The sequence below is a fragment of the Sciurus vulgaris genome (genome assembly GCF_902686455.1).
Source record: "Sciurus vulgaris genome assembly, chromosome: 9".
Taxonomy (NCBI): Eukaryota; Metazoa; Chordata; class Mammalia; order Rodentia; family Sciuridae; genus Sciurus; species Sciurus vulgaris.
Window position 1 is genome coordinate 74,586,824 of NC_136469.1, and position 25,240 is coordinate 74,612,063.

Consider the following 25,240-nt stretch of genomic DNA (forward strand, 5'->3'; position numbering starts at 1 on the left):
GGATCATATGTCTCTAGAAACTGTCGATGTCTTCTATATTTTCTATTTTGTTGGAGTATATATTTTTAAAGTAGCTTTTAATTATGTTATGTATTTCAATTGTGTCTGTCGTGATCTTTCATTTTTCATCATGAATTTTAGTAATTTGAGTTTTCTCTCTCCTTTGTTAGTGTGGCTAAGAGTTTATCGATTTTGTTTATTTTTTCAAAGAACCAACTTTTTGTTTTGTCAATTTTTCACTTGTTTCTTTCATTTCAATTTCATTGATTTCAGCTCTGATTTTAATTATTTCCTGTCTTTTGCTACTTTTGGGCTTGATCTGTTTTTCTTTTTCTAGGACTTTGAGCTGTAATGTTAGGTCATTTATTTGTTGACTTTTTCTTCTTTTATTGAATGCTCTCCATGCAATGAATTTTCCTCTTAGTAGTGTTTTCGTAGCATCCCAGAGATTTTGATATGCTTTATCATCATTCTTGTTAACCTCCAAGAATTTTTTATCTTCTTCCTGATGTCTTCTGATATCCATGCATCATTCAATAGCATATTATTTGGTCTCCAGGTGTTAGAGTAGTTTCTGTTTTTTATTGTTATCATTGATTTCTAATTATGATCAGATAGAATTAAAGGTAGTATCTCTATTTTTTTGTATTTGCTGAGAGTAGCTTTGCGGCATTACATAGTCTGTTTTAAAGAAGGATCCATGTGCTACTGAGAAGAAAGTGTATTTGCTCATTGATGGAATATTCTATATAGGTCTGTGGAGTCTAAATTATCGATTGTGTTATTGAGTTCTATGGTTTCTTTGTTCAGCTTTTGTTTGGAAGATCTACCCAGTGGTGAGAGAGGTGTGTTAAAGTCACCTAGTATTGATTCAAACTAAAAACCTTTTTCTCAGCAAACTATCAACAATGTGAAGAGAGAATCTACAGAGTGGGAGAAAATCTTTGCCACACACACTTCAGATAGAGTACTAATCTCCAGAATTTATAAAGAACTCAAAAAAACTTTACACCAAGAATACAAATAACCCAATCAATAAATGGGCTAAGGAACTGTGCAGACATGTCCCAGAAGAAGATGTACAAGCAATCAAGAGATATATGCAAAGATGTTCAACATCTCTAGTAATAAGAGAAACTACCCTATGATTTCATCTCATCCCAATTAGAATGGCTATTATCAAGAATACAAGCAACAATAGATGTTGGTGAGGATGTGAGGAAAAAGGTACACTCATGGAAAGCAGTTTGGAGATTCCATAGAAAACTTGGAATGGAACCACCATTTAACCCAGCTATCCCACTTCTTGGCCTACACCAAAAGGATTTAAAATCAGCGTATTACAGTGATGCTGTCACATCAATATTTATAGCAGCTCAATTCACAATAGCTAGATTGTGGAACCAACCTAGGTGCCCTCCTACAGATGAATAGATAAGAAGTTGTGGCATATATACAAAAAGGAATATCATTCAGCTATAAAGAAGAAATAAATTATGGCATTTGCAGGTAAATGGGTGGAGTTGGAGAATATTATGCTAAGTGAAATAAGCCAATCCCCAAAAACCAAAGGCTGGATGATTTCTCTGATAAGTGGATGATGATACAAAATGGGAAGGAGGGGTAAGACAAAAATGGAGGAAGGATGGATTGCATAGAGGGAAATGAGGGGTGGGGCCGGGGTGGGGGTAGGAAAGATAATAGAATGAGACAAACATCATTACCCTATGTATATGTATGATTACACAACTTGTGTGACTCTACTTGAAATACAACCAGAGCAATGAAAGTCGTATCCCATTTGTGTACAATGAATCAAAAATAATAAAAAAATTATAATCTCTATCAGTAAATTCTACAAGTTTTCTTCTTCTATGAACTCTATAAATATCTGAGTCTAATTCCATGTTGCCTAAGAATGGTTTCTTTTTAAGCTTGTGAGTTAATTTCTCTTTATTGAATGCTATGACTGATACTCTTTCTATAACAAGACGAAAATGTTGTTGTAAACTTTTGGCCAGAAAGAGTAGTTGTGAGTGAAAAAGAAGCTGATGATAGAATCTTGTCCCCACTGTGGGCAAAGATGTGGATGCAATTTCCTCACTTTACAAAAGCTCAGGGGATTATCTGGTGTCACTACATCTGAGCATGCACTGTGTATCTTAGGATCTTGTCCGGTGGTTAGGTATCCTATATTCATTGTGGGATCATCATTTTCATAATTTTTATAAGATACTAATATCATTATTTAGAAATTGATGATAAATAATATCATTTGGGAGGATGATTTCATGATTCCATCAAGTGAATTTTAGTGACTAACCATGTTGAGAGAGTCTTATATGTTTTGGTGTAGTTGAATTGCTTCGAATATGGGACAGGGTCTTTTAGAACCTAATCACAAAGAAGCTATGTGACTTTGACAAGTAACTGTATTCCTTAGGCCTCAGTTTTCTTATAACTAAAAAAATGAGGGTATTGGTTCAAAGATTAAAGATCTTTCTACCTAAAAATTTACTCCTGAAATGCAGAGCATTTTCTCTTTACAGAAATGCATAACATGTTTTTCTTCATTTTTGAAAATTGCTGCTGACAAGCACAGATCTTTTAGTACTTTGCAAAATATTTAGTATGCATCATGGTAGGAAACAGAACCTGGGAGTCCAGTAAGTAATTACCATGTCTGTAGCAGCCAACTGTTGCATCCATATGTGTGTCTTTGTGTGTATAAGTGTGTGTGCCTGCACATATATGTATGTGTACATGTCTGTATGTTCATGCATTTACATGCATGTAAATTGCAGCCAGTTGGAACTGGAATGTGTACATTGATTTCCTTTATTTTAAATGATGAGAATATAGGATTACTGCCAATGTAGGTAATATTTTTCCATTTTCCTGACTTCTCTTTGGAAAATCTGAAACACTGAAATGTTATTATCAGCTTACAGGTAAAGCAGAAGTATCAAATGGGAAAAAAGTTTGTGTGTATGTGTGGTATGGCAATATTTGCAGTGGAGTAGAGGGAAGAGGTGTAGACTTTAATGCAGTTTTGCAAAATCTGGTTATTAATTGCTATGAACTGAGGTTTAACTTAGATATTTCAATGTAAAATTAAAAATTTATCTGATAAAGGACCTTTCCCATTCAGTTATTTGAATATATGTTTCTGACTGGTAAAGTTTATGCTCTATAAATTTGTAATTTAATTATCACGTTACCATACTCCTTGAGGAGTATGCAGAATAAAGTAAGGTTTAATGAAACTAGAGTCGATGATACTTAATTTGAACAGAGTTTGACTCTTTGGGGAGATGAAAGATAGCTTCAAATATTTGAAGTCACAGTGTCAATAAATGAGCACACTTAGTTTGACTCCAGAGAATTTACATAGGATTAATAGGAGTTGAATTTTGATTCAGTCAAGAAGAACTTCTGTCAGTGAGAGCAATTCCTCAATGAACTGTCTTTTTTTGTTGAATCCTATGTTTGACATAGGAATCCTATGTTCGACATAGGATTTCTTCATTAATATAATGTTAGATTAAATGACTTCTTAAGTTTTCTTCCCATTCTAAGATTATGTAGTATTTTGTTAACCTCAGAGTCATTATTTATAAGTAATCAACACATTTAAACAGAGAATCTACAAGTAGAACATGTCTTAGGTAGTCTCATGTTTAGATTTGAAATGAGATATTTCCACAACTTAATTCTCATGCTGTCAAGAAGGACTGAATCTTGAAGAAAGCTCAAGCAAGATATCTGGCTTCACTCCCAAAATCTGAAAACAAGATTCTGGGTAGGTCTCCAGGATTCATATAATATATTAGTGCCTACAAAACAAGTTCCTCATAGTTCAAAATGTCCTTCAAATATGTAACTATAGGCATATTTCTCTAAGAATGAAACAGTTTTGTTCTACCTATTATGTACTCTAAAAAACTGTGTTAGCTGTGAATATGTAAAAATTTATATTACAGACAGGAAAATTTATATGATGACTGAACCATAGCTTATAAAAATTGCAGGAACCTCTGTAAGAAAAATGGCAAATATAAAGAATGAAAGTGAATTATTTATTTAGAATTAAAAATAAATTATAAAAATCACAAATTTAAAAAGCTAATAAATACCATAGAATTATAAAATCCAGCAAAATGATATTTTTATTAGTCATCTGATAAAATACCCCTTTTACTATATTTTTTGTAGTACATATCTCTTTGAACATGTTTCCATATGCAACTGATTTTATAATATCATTACCTTTTCTACATAGAGAAAAGAGAAAAACAATTCAGTCTCTTCTCTATTGTGGTTGGTCAAAATTTGTCTTATTTATAGCTTAGAAGATATTTTTATTACTGGTAATGTCACATACATATTCAGAACTTTTATAGAATTCAGGAAAATCTAGTTTATTTTATATATGGGTTTTTATATTGGAAAACATTATCCAGAGAATACCTTCTGACTTCATACATTTTTAAACTTTCTCCATCACTACTAACATACTTACATTGTCAAACACTGTTCATATAGTGATATAATTTAAGTCCCTGCTCCTTCCTCTCATAAGTTTAGGCACCATGTGACTGGACCTCATGGTATCAGTATTCTTATAAATCATATCTACACTGGGAAAAGTTGCAATAATTTAAATAAATAAATGACTGTGAAACATAAAATAACTCTGTGAAACACAATTAATGTATTTGCAACTTAATTTCCCCTTAGTCATTTCTCAAAACATCTGCATTCACTCTGATTCTTCCTGAAACAAGGAGAAGGTGATAAAAAGGGAATCTGGAGATCTGGAGTATAAAAGAGACTGGTCTGAGCTTAAAAAAATTTAAATCTAAACTGTATATAGCATGCTGCTTTAAATCTTATATCATTTATAAATTAAAGGAATAGAGGTGAGATTAAGATCAGAAAATATTAGAAGTAAACCTTTGTTGAACTGTGTAACAAAATGAATCAGTTTGACTTAAATATGGGTCTTGAAAATGTGTTACTGGCGACTATCATAGTCAATCTGTAGTTTCAAAAGTTATATTAATTGTTTTTCATAAATATATTTGGTTAGATATATTTCCCAGTAGAAACAATGTGTTCTGTTTGGGTTTTCTTTTCAACATTCAAGGAAGGGTAATATACATTTAGAAGAATAGCTACTGTATTACTCAATGCTTGAACTCAACATGATTCAGTAATATAGTTACAGAAGAATTATATCCAAGTTTTATATATGTAGCAAGAATTAAATAAATTGGTTAATAACTCATTTAGGAACTTCATGGACCAGGGCAGTCTCTCATCTGCTGACTAGAGGCAGATTGGAGATGAGATGAATTTGGAGTTAAATCTGAAGTTGGTATTCTTTTGAGTTAATATTTGATATTGGCTTTCTGATCTCACACATTTCAATGTATTCATTGCTCTTACAAATCTTAATTGGCTGTGTTTTCCAAGTCAGTATTTCAAAGTCCTATTTCATAATTTAAATGTGTATTTTGATAGTCCATGTCAGCATTCATGTAAAATGCTATTTGCATTGTCTCATAAATAACATGATTTAAAAACAGTTAGTGTCAAGCAGAACACTTTTTAACATTACCATTTTACATTACTTACTGATTTATAAATGGGATTTATATTGGAACAGTTGACTAATTGCATTTTTGGCACAACATGTTCTCAGTAATTTGATCATAAACTTGTGGACCCTTTTTTCCCCCTACCTTGAAACTGCAATAAAACTGTAGTTTATGGTAGAAACTGGAGGAGAATTATAGTTCTTGTTTTAAAAAATACAAAAACTCCTATGGATGCTAAGATAAATCCCTAGCTAAGTAGGCCTTCTGAGCTGAGCTTTTCAAAACTGATATATTAGTTTTGAGATATTGTTTGGGTTCTATTAAGTCTTCAAATTGAATCCCACATTCTGCAGTGATAATTCATGTTTATTATTTCCTATCTTTCTCTTTGGCTTAAACTTTCTGTATTCCTGCTAGCTAGATAATAAAAACAAAACAAACAAGACACACAGAGCCTATCACATGTATATATGTTTTTTAACTATAATATGAAGCTAAATAAACTATCTGAAAAGCTCAAAATTTTTGTTTTTGTATTAGTATTTTATTTTCAATAATACTTCAACTTCACTAGAATCTACAATTTCCCATAGCTATTCTGTTCCTGACAATTCTCATGTACTTATTTTCCTCTTTTACACATCTTAGCTTGTTCCTTGTACTATAATCTCCCTCATATGTAAACTTTCATGATTTCCACCTCTTCCTTCCTGGAAAAACTCAAATGCTGGCTCAATCCAACTCATTGAGTGGGGTGTGGTAGTACGCACCTGTAATCCCAGCTAATTGGAAGGCTTAGACTGGAGTATTGCATGAGGACAAGAGTTCAAGGCCAGCTTAGGTACAATGCAAGACCTTGTGTCCTTGGGGAAACAAAGCAAACAAACAAACAGAACCCCAACTCCTCAGCACTAGGATAGTTGAAGGCTGGAGAAAATATTCATGTTGACTACTGTCTCCTAAATTCAAGATCTAGCAAGACAGAGTGAGACTATCACATTCCTACTATCCTATTGCACAATTTTATCGCTCCAACTCTTCCCTCAAAACCTCAATACTTTTTCCCTCCTCTTCTCTCTTACCTGATGAATTTTCTTCAATTTCACTGCAAAACTACAGCCATCTTTCATGAACATCAGCAAGCTCCCCACCTCCAATACTCCTTTATCTGTGGACTGTTACGTGAGCCCATTTGATCTTCCTGTCCCATTAATGCTGTGCACAGTTTTAGCTATATAAGCCAATTTATATTTGTGAGTATATCCCACTGCATTTCATCATTTAAGAAACATTTCTCCAGCATTTTTCCATCCTCCTTTTTTACCTTAAAACCAAAACTTTCCATCATTGTTTAGTATTTTATCTCCTCCTTTTTGAACTAATACTTCAAGTTTATATCAATTCATCTATCTTGTACTCCTCAATATGTTACGGTTCTTTGAGTATAAGAAATTAACTTGTACTTTTTTTGTATCTTCCAAAGTGTGAATTTTTGCCTGATTCCATATGACTGATTCATTAACATTAAATATAACCTCTGTGAAGTTATTTTATTTTATTAAAATAAAAACATTCAGTAAGTAAAACAAAAACAAGAAAGAGTAGAAGGTAAATAAATTTTTGTTGAATGAAGAGATAACAACAAAAAAAACTTAAATGAACTTGATTTTTCAAAACTGCGTTATTTAAAAAGAAATGTTACCAGTACAGCTGGAGACGCAGCTGCAGTGTTTTCTAAGCATGTGGCAGGCCCTTGGTTAGATCCAAACCACTCTGCCCTAGAAAAAAAAGAAAGGTTACAGGAGAATTCCATCTCCTTATAGTGCTTAGCCAAAAGACAAAGAGAGGTTTTACCTTCATAATCCTGGAGGAAATATAATGTAAGTGTTCAGATGGTTTCTCCTATGTAGTGGTTATATGTCTCAGAACAAGACGATTAATAAAAATATGCATAAGCATGCAACACACACACACACACACACTTATAAGTACAAAACCTTTTCATTTTTAACAATGACACAGAAAGGACTTTGATGAGAAAGTAATCTTTGTTAAGGTTAAAATGAATATTGCACATCCTGACCTTTCTTTAGATTCAAGCTGCATCACAACAGAGTACATAAATAAATCACTTCTCCATTGTGGTGCTTATTAGTGTTTGTTGCCTTATGTTCCTAAACTGAGCACACACAAAACCACAATAGCAGGATGCAGTGAGGAGGACTGCTAAAACCAGTCAGGAAATCCATTTGGTGTCAGTAAACTTGTTGTTAATGACACTAGTCAACAGGAAGAAAGTGGAGAGTACAAGAGGAGGGCATGCATTTAGGAGGAAAATCAATACTCTCATTTGATTGGTACAGTACTTTTTAGGTAACTGTGCAAAGAAATTCCACCGTGTACTCTCGAAATGCCAATTAAAGTATTTGGTGTCTATCCCAATATGTTGGAGTGTTGAACCTATGTTTTCCTCCAGCAGTTACAGTTTCTTTTCAGAGTTCATTGTAATGAGAATAATGCTGTCATATTAGTGGCATGGCTTAGATAGTTATTGTTTTTGCTTTTGCTTTACTAATAGAGACAAAAAGATGTGGAAAATTCTAATAAGTCTTAGAAAAACTGAAGGAAAATTAGGAGGTCTTCTAACACCAGTCATATGATATGTTATGTTAGTTTTTCAAGTGTATGTTATATTCCTTTATTTTTATAACAGACATTTAATCTTTTATTTTGAAACAACTTCAAATTTACAGAATAGTTGCAAGTATAATAAAAGAACAAGATTATCATAATACTTAAAATGAATTAGTACAAGTAAAGTATTAAGAAATTTAGAAACAAATGAGTTGGGAGAAAAAGGGGCTTAGAATCAATAAATATTGGTATTATTAAGGCTCAATTTTGTTACTTAAACAATAAGAGTGCCTATTTTATAGGAATATTGCATGCATAAAACTTAGAAACCCATGATTTTAGTAATGTAAGGTGTAAGCATGTGCTGTATAAATGATAAATCTTTCTTGAAGAAACCAAATTCCTGTTTCTAGGATTACTTGAGCTGAGTAACTTTACACAAACATAAAAATTGCCTACTATAATTTATTTATCTGCTTATTCATTTATTTTAGCTAGAATTAGCAATTAATGCTAACTCTTCACAATTGGCATTTACCTGTGTTTCACATCAATAGCTAGTAATATAAGGATGAATTTAGTTTATCTTTGATAAAATCAGTCTGAGATTTGGAAAACTAATTGATGGAAGAAAGTTCATTTGAACTAGTGTTGTATAGAATATGAAAATTGTTTCCAAGTAGCTTATCCGATTCACTCCTATTCTTTCAACAAAATGTTCATTGACTATTATACATCATGGCCAAGTACCATCTAATCCACAAATGTAAGGTTGGTGCAACATATAAAAATCAATTTATGTAGAATGGCATATTAACAGAACTGGGTGGGGGGCGGGACAGGGTGGGTGGGGGCAGAAAAAATTTGGTAAAAAGAAACATTCAATTGGTTAATCTACTTTTAAGTTGGAGTCTGTGCCTCAGAGTGGGAGCCAGCCAGGGAGCTGCAGTTGTAGTGGAGCAGGAATACTCAAAGCACATGACAAACACAGGGTATCTTTTCGGAGCCCAAGTTTCATGAGAAGGTGAAGTGTGATAGGGAAATGAGATTTTATATTAAAACAAACATGGATACATTTGGGATTAAAATGCAAACTTTATGTAAATTTTCAAGATGAATTGTATGACTTAAACTATTAAATACAATTTGAGTCATGTCCATAGAAACTGAGAACTCTAAATTTACTCTCCTCTACCATTTGGAAAAATCCAATAATCAATTAGTTTGCTATGTTAGCATTTATTTAGGGTCAACTATATTCTAGACACTGTCTATAATCTCAATGCAAGTGATAAACACTAAAAGTGGCCCCTTTCTTCCAGGGACTTAACTATCACATAGTGGAATAGAGTTTGTAAAAAGTTAAACCAATTTAATTCTCCTAACAGTCTTAGGAAGTTCATTCTATTAGTTATTTTGTCCATGCTGTTTACTCAAGACATTTTCTTAACAAGTGCTATGTATAAAAAAAATAAATAAATAAAAGGATTCTCACAGAATAATGTGTCGGGATAGAGACCACAAGAATAGGAGGTATGGATTAGAGATGCAAGAGTAAATGTAAGATCATTTAGAAGCACATGTAGTGATCGTGGTATTGGAAGTGGAGTTAGAAGGAAGTGGATCAATTACAAAATATACACTGGAAGTAAAAATGGTCTCCTTCATGGATTGGCTATGGGTAGGAGGTGATAAAAGTAAATATGATCCCTACATTTGAAGAAATGGTACCTACAGGAAAGATTGGAGAACAACTTGCAACTAAAGAGAAAAATCGAATGTTGTCCAGCTTGGGGCATATTAATTTTGAGACATTTCTAAGACATCCAATTAGAGGGTAGTAGATAGTTGTATATGTGAGTCAGGACCTTTGAGAAAAAGATCTCAGCTAGACATAAAGTCTTAGTAATATAGATTAATATAATATTCACATTAATAATATACTCTCAAGTAATATAGCATTAAGTTAATATATGTTGCTTAGATGATGTACCTTTTATTATTTATTTTATACAATGCCCTTTTCCTAGCATATTTAAAGCTCTGAAAATAAACACTTAGAAATAGCCAATATAATTTCATGCAATAAACATATAGGGGATAAACATGTAAGTCCTTTAGGATTTGGGTCAATGGAAATGAGCACAACAAATGTGAGGATAGAAAAAGAGCAATAAAAGGCAATATATGATAAGTATATCATAATTATAGTGCAAATAAAATGATACATAGAATTTCATGCATATCAATTTTATAAATATTGGCCTAAATAATGTTTGAGTAAGAAGATTGAATAAAGAAAAAGTAAATCAGTAGACAGAGGGACAGAACAACACAAAGGAAAAAAGTCCAGGTCATAGAAAATAACTAATATACATTTTTCAGAAGCAAGAGATTTGGGGAGTCACTTTTAGCAGTGATGCATCAGTGGAGGGTAATCATAAAACTAGAAACACTACTAAAACAGGCATAGAGAAAGAGACAGCTGGGCAATGAAGTTTATTCTTATCATAATTATATGTTCTCTGTGCAGAAACCATTTGTGATTCCTGTGGCTTCCTTAATGCATCACATCCATTTTATAGGTATCAAGAACTAGTTCCAACCTGTGAGTCAAAGGAACATCCTACCATCTTGTGTCATTAATTTTAAATATAGCATAATCTTACTGCAAATTTACTTTGAGAGTCACTGTTTCACCATTGAGTTACTTGCACAAATAAAGATGACACACTCAATAAACTCTACTTAATTAACTCTACTTAATTAATTATGACATCATCTAGGTATCGCTGTTATTTATAAGAAGAATCTTGTTGAAATGGAATGATTAAATATAGATGATATTTTGAATAGTGTTGTCAGGAATGGTCAAATGTGAGAATGTAGCCATAACCCTGGAAGAACATCTTCTTGGTTATGCCTCTTTCATGGTGTGATAATGTGCAAAAGCATCTTCAACCACAAAAAACGATATCCATGAGCAGTAGGTGTCATTGCATTTATCTCTAAATTGAGAAAAATTTGACAGTGCAAGGGCATACTGAAGTGTATTAGTGAATGAAAAATATTGCTATTGAAATTTTTCAAAACAAATTTATTCTTAAAAGATAAAAGTACAAAAATGAAAAATATATATTGATTACCCAAATATTAAAAAATATGGTGAAAAATTATTATTCTTGATATATTTTCATGTATTTTAATCACTTGAACCTTCTTAGCTCTCTCTGCCTATAATATGGTTTTACTGGTATTTTTCTAAAGAAGTCATTCTTTCAATATGATCTTATTTTTAACTTTTAAAATTTTTTGATGGATTCATCAAAGTCATATTTTATGTCTACTAAATTTAAAATATTGATAGATTCAATATAAAGTATAACATTTTTATTTGAAAAATACTCTCTACAGGGTCTCAGGAACTTTGTAGAACAAATTCTGTTTAATTGAAAATATTCTCAATTTTAACTTATTTTTATAATGAAATACAAAATAATTTGAGTTCAAATACTGATTTCTTTTTATTCATGTTTCTTTATCCAAGAAGTAATCTATAAGACAGAACTTGTTAAATAAGTCGCCTATATTCATGGTCTTTTGAATGGTGTGTCCAATTCAGATGCTAAAAAATGATAGGTCTTTACACTCACATTTCAATCCTGAATAGAATATAAATATTCAAAAATCAAAAAACCATCAAGTCTTATGTAGAATATGAACATATTTTAAAACTAACAATCCTGTCAAGCTATTACTCTAACAAGATATTCTAAAGCACAATTATAGAATTTAAAAATTAAATTTTGTCCTCTGTTTGAAAACTCTTTTGAATTGATTGGTTTAGCTACTCATTGTTTCAGTTTCAGTTCCTTCCAGCACATTCCAATATTCTATTTGCAAGTTTTGTTTATAATGATAGCCATTTTGAAAATTGAAATATTGGAGTGCTCTATTTATTAAATACATAATTAATAATTACCAAGTGATTTTCAAAAAATCCACATCCATAGTTTGGAGGATATATATATATATATATATATATATATATATATATATATACTTAAAGTTTATAATCAAAATTAAGAGAAGTACTGAGAAAATAGCAATGGTCACGTTGAAGTATCTTTATATTATTTTTTGATTCAATGTCAACTTTCTATCCAAAATCTTGTAATGAAGTTATTTTAAGCATGTTTATTTAAAAATATTTGTAAATTTCTATACCTAAGACTTCTATTTTAGTTTGTAGAGGATTACAATATATTTGGACACAATGTGAATTATATTTGCACCACCCTCAATTCAAAGTTCATTTTCATTCCATGGATTTACTAATTTGGTTAAGAACATTGTTCTTTGTATGATTATGTTCTCCAAAAATTTGGATTTGAAGTAACACTGAAAAATAATAATCATCTATCTTTGTTGCTGACATTTTGATGAAAATTATGATAGTTTTCACACTTGTCATATTTTTCACCTTTGGTAGAATGAATTTTCGCAAGCTTTCATTAAATTTGATAAAAACCAAACTAATACTGAAATGTATTACTTTTATATCCATTATTCCTGCTTTATATCATTCTATTAAATGCTTCAAATATAAGATGCTTATGAAAGTATTTTTCTGCTAATGGAGTCAACACATTAACAGCTATTTCTTAACTCTTTGTACATATTCCAAAATTCTTGGAATTGAAATGAGCAACATTAATTTAGAAGACTAGTCACTCGATCTTTATGAAAGTCTCCATTCAAGAGACAAATTGCATCTTTTGAAATACTATCATCTGAATGCTTGTGTCTGTAACCCCAAATTCGTATGTTAAATAAAGCCTAATACAAAATATTATAGTATTAGAAGGTAGAACTTTTTAGAGGTAATTAGGTCATGAGGCTCTGTCCTTATAAATGGGTAAATACCCTTATGAAAGAAACCCCAGAGAACTAGCTAGCCCCTTCTATTATGGGAAGGCAGAGCAAACTGGTGCCATCTGTGAGGAATGAATCCTTACCAGATGGTAACTCTATTGGTGCCTTGATCTTTCAGTTCCCAGGCTCCAACATTGTAAGAACTCAATTTCTTTTGTTTATAAATTGCAAAATCTAATGTAATAGCAGCCTGAGTGGACCAATACATACAACTACATGGGCTAAATCATTGTCCTGGGGCTCAGTCTTAAAATATTTACAAACTTTGTATTTATTAGTTACTGACATTCCTTTAAAATTTTTTTTCTGTTTTTCATGTGCTTATGGCAAAGAAAAATGACATGAAATTCTGTATAAAATTAATATATGGTTTCAATTTTGTTAATCTATTTTATTAGAAGAGTCTTATTGCAAAGTTTTAGAAGTTTAACTGAACATTAAAAAAGTAAATAATTAAATTTATGCCACACAATAAATAGCAAAATCTCTGTGGCAAAGATATTCTGACTACTCCCTTCATACTTCATTGACCAGTCTGTTACCTCTCACACATGTTATATCAAGTCAGACTGTTATTTCCAAAGTTTCCAACTTAATCTACCAAATGGAAGACTGGCAGCTTTGTGAGTATTGTTGGTTGAAACAAGGGCAGATCATAAGATGAGATCTGCTGAGTGCTTGGTAAGGGGAGTGGGAACAAGAAAATTTGTCACAAAGAAAAGAAGAGCAAGAGAGGCAATCTGCATGCAAGTATCGCCCACCATTTTACTGAGATGAAGTGAAAACTCTAATTGAAGGAGTCTTCTATTTCTTCTTCAGTGTCATCATCCTGACTTCTGGGAATATGGTTACCTTGTGCCTAAGGCAGCCATCTTTCTTTCATTTTTCAGTGTTCCATAGTGATGAGTGTGTTTAGCCAGTCACAAATTTCTCATCAGGGTGGATAGTCTTTGTGATAGTCTTGTTTGCTGAAGTGCTATAAAGTTCTGGTTGAATTCTAGGGTTTGGAAGAGTTGTTGCTTTGGATGCTGTCTTTGAGGGCTTGACTGCTGACCCTTACTTGCTTCTACTGCTTCAGTTCAGTTGCCCATCAAATGCAAAGTGGTTTTGATTGGAGTCTATATAATTAGGTTTGGTCATCTAGGTAAGTAGGCTACATAGATGAAATGGTTTTTCTTGATGTTGAACTTTGAGTCTGATCATCTTCTCCTACAATTGGACCCTGCCTTTTGCTCAGAGAAAGTTAAGGCATACTTCAAAGCATTTTACATGTAGACCATGAGTTACTGCTAAATGAACATTGCATTACCTGGAAAGTACACTTTGAGATGGTGATTGTATGTAGAAGATTTATCAGGGAGTATTTTGGGGCTAACACATAAGGAAAAGAAAGGAACAAACCAGAGGGAGAAGTTCAGCAGCACTGCAGTCTCAATGGAAGCCTCTGTTGACTTTATTGGGAGTTCTGAGATAGAATCAGTCTTACCAGATGTCCCAAGTTGGAATGAGTTGCCCAGGATTCTATAATCCTGGTCTGTCAATCATTGAATGATGAGAGTGTAACCTTGGGTTAGGCAGCTTTTTCATTAGACGTCATAACAAAGGGGGCCAAGAGTTGAGGGGCTATCTGCTGATAGCACTTCCAATATCTGGGGCAATAAGTACTTATTTCGATGGGAATCTTAGTGCACCTCAGCACTGATAATACTGCCCTTTGAACACTCTAATGATGCTCTCCAGTTATTTACTTTTTAAAAAACCAACATGCTGAGAACCAATTTAAAAATAAGAAGGCAGAAGTGCCTAGGGCTCACAAAAGTATGATACTTCTCTAAAACCTGGACAAGCCTGCTTCTGGACTTTCTGTTCTGTACTATGATGAGTCCCTTCATTATTTGTCATTAATAGGAAGAATTCTACTTGTTATTAAAAGAATTCCTAACAAAAATAACTGAACTGACATACCCAAACAATTCTATGACAAAAATAACACATTAAAAAATCAACTCTTGACTATGAATGGGGTGATTAAGGAAGGCTTTTCTGAGAAGAGATTTTAACAAACCTGAACTACAGGATAAAGCCAACCAAGTGAAGATGTAAGACCCCTCATGGCAGAAGAGAAACAATTGCAAAGTCCCTGAAGCAGTAGTGTGTCCAACAACACAGTCCACGATAGGGGAATGTAATCTTTGGTCATGAAATCAGATATTTGCAGGCATTGGGTAGAAAATTTTTGAAAAGTTTCAAGTACGAATGTAGGAATGTGCAGGGTACAGTATGTATCACAGCACAGAATTTGACTTGCCAGGACTTGGTTGAAGATGCTCCAATGATGTTTTGATTGTTGGATTATTGTTGTTTAGAAGATGAAGTTCTGCTCATGTTTTGTAGCAATTGCCCCACCCACCCCACAATATGCTAATATTACTAAGAAAAGTTTAAATATGAAAGGGAAGGAGAACAAGAAAACATTATCAAATAAACCATTATGCCTCAGGAAAAATATCTGAGTAAAAGGTGATCTGCAGTTGCCAGAAGAAAAAAAAAATTTCTGATGAACATGTTGAGACTAAGAGTGCCTGCAGGTATGTGTGTGTGAATGTTTGTATAATCTATACAAGGAGAGAAACATAGCTTTATAGCACCATACAACTGGATTAAATGACAGCCGTGGAATAACAGAAAGCTGTATCTTTCTTTTATGAATAGACCTGGTAGTAATGGAAGTGGGTTAGAATTATAGTTTAGAAATTGCTTGAAAATCTTCAGCTAAATTGCTGGAAATTTGCTGGAAAATCTTCATAAAGATTCGCTACCATTTTTACTTGCATGAACAAAAAAGGGAAAACTGCTTAAAGAGAAAAACTATGATTCTATGCAACAAGGCTTAAAATGATTTAAGAATGACAAAAACCTTTCAGACATCAATTTGTGACTGTTTAGCATCAATGATGCCAATTTGCAGACGGATTTGCCAAACTGCTGCCAGTAATCACTGAGGAATTACAGAAAATGGGATATGGTAGTCTCATCCGTGGTTCACAGTGGGAGACGGAAACATTTTTCAGCAGGCAGAGGTTTAATACAGTAAATTGGTGCCTGTAAAATCATTGGAAGTCCTGGAGAAGTGGGCTCTGGTCTGGTCTTCCCCAAAGGACTCCCAGGCACTGGAGAGCTAAAAATCATCAGGGAAGTCCCCACCTCTGAATATCCTAGAACCACTAAGTTTCCAGTACACATAATCAAAACTGACTTTAGAGAATCTTTAACCTGGAACTGTTCACCTATAATTGCTTCTGTCACTAAACCATAATGTTGGGGTCTGGGGACTGCAAACTTGTCCCTCCAATGTTGCCTCTGCTTCAGCTTCTTGTCTTAGCCATAAATCTGGAGAATGACACAAATTACTACTTCAGAAGAAAACCTCACGTCTCCTCCAGAGTCAGCCTGCCAGCCAGGAGTTGTCAGAAGATGGCCACCACTCTCACCTCTGCCTTATAAAACTCTTATGGAGCACCTTCAGGATCTTGTTGGAATCCAGAGTGCTAGCTGCATTGTACAGTCTGGATATTTTACACTTAACTCTGAAGTCTCTCTTTTTTAATACCTTTATTTTATTTATTTATTTTTATGTGGTGCTGAAAACCGAACCCAGTGCCTCATACATGCCAGGCAAGCACTCTACCACTGAACCACAACCCTGGCCCTGAAGTCTCTTTAACACTTCAGAGGGAAGAAAGAGGTTGTAAAAGATATCGACTGAGCTTGACATTGATGAGTAAAGATAGCCTCTTACCCTTTAAGAAAGTAGGCAGTAATCAGTGGGAATAAAGATTCCATTAAAAACAAATGATACCAGATTGCTTATTGAAATGGGAAGTCAGAGAACTGTATGGTTCTCATGAGTCTAGATTTTAACAAGGCTTTCCACCCAATCATTTATGATATTATAAGACAAGCTTGACAAATGTGGCCAAGATGGTGGAGCAGTTCAAATGGATTTGTAATTAGTAGAAAGACCAGAAATTGCTAATTAGTAGATGTGTGTCTGATTGTTACATTTGCTGTAGGAATGTATACTTTATTTCTGCTCTGTATTACATAATAAATCCAATAGGAACAATGATTTTAAAAATATCATTAGTCATTTACTGAGTGCTCACACTAGGTTGAGCACTATAAATATATAACTAACTCAATTACCTGGCAACAATCTTGTCAGATTGCTGTTATTTCCATTTTAAATATGAGGAAACTGATGTCAAAAAACATAAATAACTCGGCATAACTATATCTAGAAAGCAGCAGAACTGAGATTCATACCTAAAATTGCTGCAAGGTAGAGGTAGCAGAGGAAGGGAGAATGTCAGAACATTTCTAGGAGAAACTAGGAAACGGCCAGCCAGGAAACCTGGGAGGGTGCCATTCCCTTAATTATTCCCCAGGAGGTAGGGAGTTGGTTGGCACACTGTCTTGTAGGACCAGATCAATATTGTAGGGACTTGAACCCACATTGATAAGCCTCACATATAAAAACCAGATATTGATTTATTAAATTATAAGAAATATGACAGCCAAGCTGACCAAATATGGGCAATATTTTTTGCATGCATTCCTCTTAAGAAGAATCTGTTGAATAGAATGTTGGATGGTGAGGAAAGAATCAGCCCAAGGAGACTCTGATCAGAATGCTGACTGTTGTCTCTGACAATCGCAATAAGAATGTATCCATCCTCTTGGATCTCTGGATCTACCTGGGAGGATACTCTTTTGTTTAAATATTGTTGTAGTTGTCTGACTTCTGACTCCTTTACATGTCTTCATAGCTGCTATTCTCTCTCTTTTTTTTTTTAATTAAGATATCTTAATGATTTTAGCTAAGTTGCTTTGGCGTAAGATTCACTCTTTTTAATATGACTGATCAATTTTCTGCTGATAGCAATTATTTAACTTTGTGAAGTAAATATACTTCCAAATCCACTGTTATCAAGCATTATGTATAAGATGCAGGTTCTCATGACTCTTTCCTCTACCTGTACTGAAATTGGCAGGTTAAAAAGAACAAGCATTAGGACTGAAGGACCAGTGATGACATATTCAGTAGCAGCATGTTTTTAAAAAGATGTATTTTTAGTGAACATAGACTCACTGTGAGTCAATAATTTGTGATATTATTTTCAAGGAAGCCAGGACAGACAGGTATATGAACTGTCAGAACAGAATTGTTGAATGAATGAGCATATGAAAATATGAAGAATTTGATTGCCCTATCCTAATCTTCAGTGACACTGCATAGCTAGAGTAACCGTGCTTTATTCAGTCTGGGGTTCATGTTTTCAGATAATATTTACAAACTGGGGTATATTCAAAAGAAACTGACCAAGTAGGAATGGAACTGGAAACCACATTCTAACAAATAGTGATAGGAAATTGGTGATATTTAGATTCATAAGGAAGTGATAGGAAATTGGTGATATTTAGATTCATAAGGAAAAGGTGGGGGAAAATAATAAAACTAAGAACTATTAAGTGCTTAGTCCATGATAGGCATTGTGCTCAGTTCTTTAATGGATTTCAAACATTATGGTCTGTCACACTGAAAAGGGAATGCTTCATTTTGAGTTTTACTGGAATGCAAAGGAAATCAGAGACACCTCTGCTTATTAGAGTGATGACATTCCTAGTTTCAAAGCTGCCCACAACAAAATGAGCTGGGTTGGTATTAATGAGTTTTGTTTTTGAAGGTAAGCAAGCAGAGATAGATCAAACTTTTGTTGGAGATACTTTATAGAGAAATGAATATTAAATGGATGCAAGGACCAGATGAACTCTAAGATTTTTGTCCAACCTTATCCTGTGAGTCTGTCATTATCTCACAGTACAGTAATCCTTCCACTTTTGTCTTTTAGTTCAGTAGCATGAGCTCTAAATGATAATGTTATTTCCAAGTCAATAGATCAATTGTAGGAAATCCTGATTTCTTCATTCCTCCTCAAAACCAAAACAAACTCAACAAAACTTGGAAAACAAACAGTTTGAGGTGTGTTTTTAGGTATAGTTGCAAGAATAGCCTCTCTCACTTTCTCATTTGATCTCCAGACTTATGTATTCTTTGTATGAGAGAAGCAGTATCATTTGTTTATATTGCTTTTTCAAATATGGTAAATTATCATTTTCAGAAAGTTTCTAATATTAGTAGCACTTATATTTTGAGTGTTTTACTTGTGGTTCCGAAATTTCCTCTTATTGCCTATCTTAGTTTGAACTTTGTTATTGTTAATGAGTACATTTGATCATTAACTAACCTGTGCTTTCATGATAGTGTTACACCTTTAAAACTCATTCCTGTGACTAGGAAAAGAATTAATGTTCATTTAAAGTAACCAAAGAACCTGTGGGACTTTATAGCTAGGCTATACCTAAATGTAATATGTTAATGGATGAGAAATGTTCATGGATGAGAAATTTAAGCTCAAAAAGATGAAATAACTTGCTGTGGTCACATGGCCTATGGGAAATTCAAACAATTTTCTTTCTTTTCCTCTCATCCCTAACTCATTGATGCAATTTTATGCCATATTCTTGCAAGATACTATGCTTTCCTCCCTCCTCCTCCTCTTCGTTTTCTCTTCTTCCTCCTCCTCATTCTTCTAATAGTCCATCATATCTTTATGAGTCTGATTGCCATGTGACCTGAGAAGATAGTATCTGAGTAGAATTCCAAGGTGGAATTTTTTTTTTTTTTTAACCCATAGCCTTAGATAGGTAGAAATTCTAAGGCTCTTTTGTTTCTAATTCTGGATTGCCCTTGAATCTCTGCAGTGCTGCATATGATGCTGTCCTTGACAGAAATGTGGCCATTAAGAAGCTCAGCAGACCATTTCAGAACCAAACACATGCCAAGAGAGCTTACCGGGAGCTGGTCCTCATGAAGTGTGTGAACCATAAAAACGTGAGTTTCCTTGTTATTTTCAAACTATCAGCAATGAGAAGTTGCAATATTGGAGAGGAAAATAAGAGCCAACTCGAGTAGGGAAGGCTTTTTTTCTTTTCATTTTCTGCCTCTTAAGATTGTTTATCTCGCTCATATGCTACATTTGATTTTGTTGTTCTCATGGTAGCTTCCTGCTTAAAAATCATCTAAAAGCCATATGGCAAGGAGGAGATGAATTTGATAGATATGTCCCTGTTATAAAATTAACCTTATCTGGCTATCTTGCTTCTAATTCGCCAGAAAGCTTCCTGTTTCCCAAAAAATAAAGCAAAATGTCAAAACAAACAAAAATAAAAACAAACCTCAAAGCCTGTAGAAGGATAAACTATATTTCTTTATATTTAAATTTAATTATTAACAGTTGAAGTTTTACTCATCGTTATTTCCTTTGTGTTTTAGTTATAGCCTTGCAGTGGCCTCTAGCAGTTCAGTGTACACACTGTGTGTTGGCATCTTGTTTTATTAGGGTTGGGCAAATAGGCTTGTAGATATTTCCAAAGCACTTCAGAATGGGATTATCAAGAATATGTTCTCATTGGAACTCAGCAGTGTCTAAGCTTCTTCAATCCCAGGCAAATACCTATAGAACTTTTCCTGTTCCATTTCTTCATTATTTTTGTACAGTATTCTTAATAATTAAATTATAATAAATTTATTAAGCTTATTATGTTAATTATATGATAAAATGAATTATAAATTATTATGAGTAAAATTAAATGATAATACCTATCAAAACTCCCCACAAATTTCTTAAAATATAAAAATCACATAGAACATATAAAATTATCAGTGTAGTTTGTAAACAAGGGATCTTGTCCTGTGGCTAACCATCTACTAGTGGCCCTAAGAAGAAGCAAATGTGTGAATGTTTGCTTAAAGATGTTTAAAATGCAATTATGTGGATCTAGACTGAATGACGGTATCTCTCTTTCCCTCTATTACTCTACTGCAGTGACTATTAAATCAGGCTATTTGTTTCCATGCTGTTGAGTTGCTTGAGACCAATGACATTTTAATTCAGTCATTTCCCATGTATTTGTGGAATGAACAAAATGTGCCAGACACAAATCTGGATGCTAAAGCTGCTAAGAATATGTCAGGAAGAAAATGCAGATAAATTTCTCCCATGTGGGCTTAGATTCTACCAACCAGAGAAAGGCAGTCCACAAAATGGTAAACCTCTGAATGTCAGAGAGTGACATCACTTTATTTAAGTAAAATAAAGAAGAAAAATAGAAATGTTTATCAGTGCAGGGTCAATAGGTTGAACAGGGAAGTCCTCACTAAGAATGAAAAATTTTATTAATTAGGTACTCATCACTGATATGGCCATTCAAGGAATGTGAGACTTCTAGAAGGAATATGTAAGTGAAAGAAAAAAAGAATTTCTAAGAAAAGTCACTATACTAAAGTGATTTTTTTTCTTTTAACATGTTAAAATAGAGACAAACTTCACTGCGTGACAGGGCAATAAATATATTGTAGTAAATAATATGAAATAGAAGATGGCAATGGAAAATGGAGGGGTATAAGCAATGAAGAAACCCTGCAAAACACTTTGCATGTACATATTTCTCTTTCCCTAATCTTCCATCCAGATGCTATAATGCAATGCATTGTGGAGAAATGCCCAACTACTTGGCAATTTGAGGAAGTCATATATATGCATATATATCAAATTTCATTAATAGAGAGGAAGTTCACTCATATCCAACTGTAAATTTTCAATTAGCACTTAAAATACTAGTGGAAAGGAAGAATACGGAGCTCTGTTAATGATTTTAAAATGAAAGGAAAAGCCATGAAGAAATCCCATTCATTCTCTAATAATAGAGAATAAAATTCATTTAGAAAATGAATATTCAATTCTAGAAGTGAATTCTTGTGATTGTGGAACCATGGCAAACATTGATTCATATCTGTGCTTCCCAAGATGCTGAAATGAAAGAACCAAGTCAGAAATCTGTTGGAAATTGTTGAACTAAAACAGAATACCTATGATGATCACTTTTTAAGGACAATTTTTTAAATTGGTTATTAGAAGGTATTAAAATTTATAAAGAAGAAAAATAACAGGTGAGAACATCTAACAGGGAAGTCAAAGTAGGTAAAGATTATAAAACAAGGGCATCTGGAATGGGATAATAAGACTATATAAGAAATAATGATTTCAGAAATTAACTTATAAAATAATAAATACTTATTTATGTAAAATTATAAAGTTATTTATTAGACTAATTTAAATTATGTAGATTATTTGTTCACCAGATGATGGGGGTTAACATTTTTCCATGTGTAAGGGGATTTTGTATGAATGTGTACCCTACATTACCATCTCTAACATTTTTGTCTAAACAAATATCAAAATGAAATGTTACTTTATGAGATTGGTAAAGTACTAGAGAAACAGTCCCACTATAGATTTTCAAATGAAAGATGTATTACATAAACATTTTTTAACACATTACAACTAAGTATGCAAAATTAGTGGGCAATTTAATTTTAAGTGTTAAAGATATTTTGAAAAAATTTTTATTCTAAGTGTGTATTTAGTACTGTAAAGTTGCTTTAGAAAGAATAATCTTAGTTTTTTTTTGGTGTGTTATACCATTGTCATATGTATGTATTTTAGAAAACATTGGATGGTACTGTGATTTTCTTCTCATGAATTTCCCAACAAATAAAAAAAAAAAATACATAGAAGTGACTGCATTTCTCAGGTGTTTAAAATCATTTGTTTTTGTTTTTAATTACTTGGTATGTTTCATATATTTCTGTACCACTTATGAAGTTTACTAAAATTCATTGATTCATGTTTTCAAGTTGTTTAAGTCATGAACTTGTACCTATCCAGTTTTTATAAAATGTTTTTAATTACCTTATGAGTAGAAGATTTTTATTTACATATTTTTGTTTTCATTTTCCTCTGGCACCTTGATATAGAATATTTAGATAGAAGAACATTTTGAGATATTTATGCACATAATTGTGTAGAACTATGATAAAGGGGTTTTTAATTTATTTTTTCTAAAAGGTAATTTTAATTACCTAATAGACAAAGGAATTAAAGCAAGAAACAAAAAAGTTTAGAACTAATTTAAGGAACTTTAAAATATATTTCCCACTAAATTTATAACTGATATTATCTAAGATGTATCTCTCCCCACATAATATTAGAGCATTAGTTTAAGTTATATTTGAGTGTGAGACAGAAGTACAAGATACTATGGTAGCAATAAAAATATCTTGAATTAGGGTACCACTTTGTACATGTGGAGTAAAAATATCACCTTGATAAATCTTGTTGAGTGTTTCACTATTGTCTTTCTCCTCTCGTATGATTTTACCTCCTTTTTGTTTAGTTATCTTATAGTCTGTGTCCTACCATGGAGGAGCATACTAAAGCAGTATAACCATTTTATGTCTTTTCTGACTTTCCCTGCTGCCTCAGAACCTGAGTTTTTTAAGTGCATCATTAACCTAAAGACAGATCATATGTCCTTTATAAATATACATTCTATATTTTATTAGAAAGTCTAGAAATTCCCTAGCTTTTCTATTTCCATCAAAGTTCTAATAAGTAACTTTCAGTAGAATAAATACATGAGTTAAATTTACTTTTAAAATAATTCACTGTTTCCTTTCTCTCTTTCTTCTGTCCCTTCCGTGCTTCCTTTTCTAGATTATTAGTTTATTAAATGTCTTCACACCCCAGAAAACGCTGGAGGAGTTCCAAGATGTGTAAGTAACAAAACTTATGAAGGAAGGGCAAGGAAAGCACTAAAATAATTCAAGAGAAAATAGAGAGAGAGAGATGAACTCTCTTGTGGAGATCAAAGGGAGGTGAGAACTGGGATCAAATGAAAGTTCCCAGTGAAAAGAAAAGAAGATTCTGTTTGTGGTGTTACTTCCTGAACCTTTCTAGCCTATGGCTCTGTGCACTTTGTGCTTTGTGGTTCTATGTTCTTGGTTCAATGAGGAACATTTATTTATTATTAGTTAATTCTGGGAAATATTAATAAAAGGGACATGATAAAATTATCCTTATTCTTTATTTCTGTTCTTGTGGTACCTTTGAGTTTGTGAAAAAATAATCCATTTGGAAATACAGCAACCATAAAGAGGAAGTGATTCTCTACACATTGCCTTCTTCAACACTCCTACGTGCATTTAAGGGAAAGTACCTGTCCTGAATTATTTTTCTTATTTATAATCATAATATTTAGGAAAGAGTTGAAGGAATACAGGGAAAAGAAAGAGCAAGATATAGATAGAAAATATGTGGGCATTGACCACACACTAATAAATGGTGCTTCTATTAGTAACCTTCTATTAGAGTTACTACAGGTAAGACACATGCAATACTTAGAACTTTTTCATATTCTTGATTCAGTCAAAGGAAGAACTAGGAAGTTCAGAAAACTTACAGATTTAGTACAGGATTCTAACACGATTAAAGGACTTTGTAGAGCTTGTGATAGGAACCAACATTGTGGATTTACCTTCTAGTTACTTAGTAATGGAACTGATGGATGCCAACTTGTGTCAGGTGATTCAGATGGAATTAGACCATGAGCGAATGTCTTACCTGCTATACCAAATGTTGTGTGGCATCAAGCATCTCCACTCTGCTGGAATAATTCACAGGGTAAGAACACCTTCTCTAAAACCATAATTAAGAGACTTTTGGAGAAGCAAAATAAAACTGTAGATCATTTTCTTTATGTTGGACTTGGTCAAATATAATGTTTTTGTTCATTTCTTTGCTAGTGGAATTAGCACATAGTTCACTAAAGTGTAAAAGACACTTCTACTGAGGTCAAATTTTGGTTGACACTATTTCAGCTCATTGAGAGTCAACTTCTGAGAAGCCTCATACTTTCTAGCTCCTTGATTGACAGAGTTCATATGTGCAGCTGAAATAAAGACAGTTCATTTCCAGAGTTCATTTTTGGAAGCATAAAATCAGCTACCTTGATTTGTTGCTGTTGGGCCTAGAAATGAAATATGCCAAAAGGTTTATGTTACCTTGAGCAGAAACCTAAGAGATAACAATAAATGATATTTTTTC

The 25,240-nt window shown here is 33.0% G+C and overlaps 1 protein-coding gene across 6 annotated transcripts in view; it reads left to right on the plus strand.

The window, feature by feature from the left end:
* MAPK10 (mitogen-activated protein kinase 10) overlaps positions 1 to 25,240 on the plus strand; it is a 310,585-nt gene that overhangs the window by 212,935 nt on the left and 72,410 nt on the right. For all 6 annotated transcript variants that reach the window (XM_079153291.1, XM_079153290.1, XM_079153293.1 and 3 more), the window contains 3 exons: positions 19,998 to 20,127; positions 23,852 to 23,910; positions 24,679 to 24,817. In XM_079153291.1, the coding sequence (XP_079009417.1) occupies positions 19,998 to 20,127; positions 23,852 to 23,910; positions 24,679 to 24,817 (328 nt within the window). The remainder of the gene's footprint in view (positions 1 to 19,997; positions 20,128 to 23,851; positions 23,911 to 24,678; positions 24,818 to 25,240) is intronic.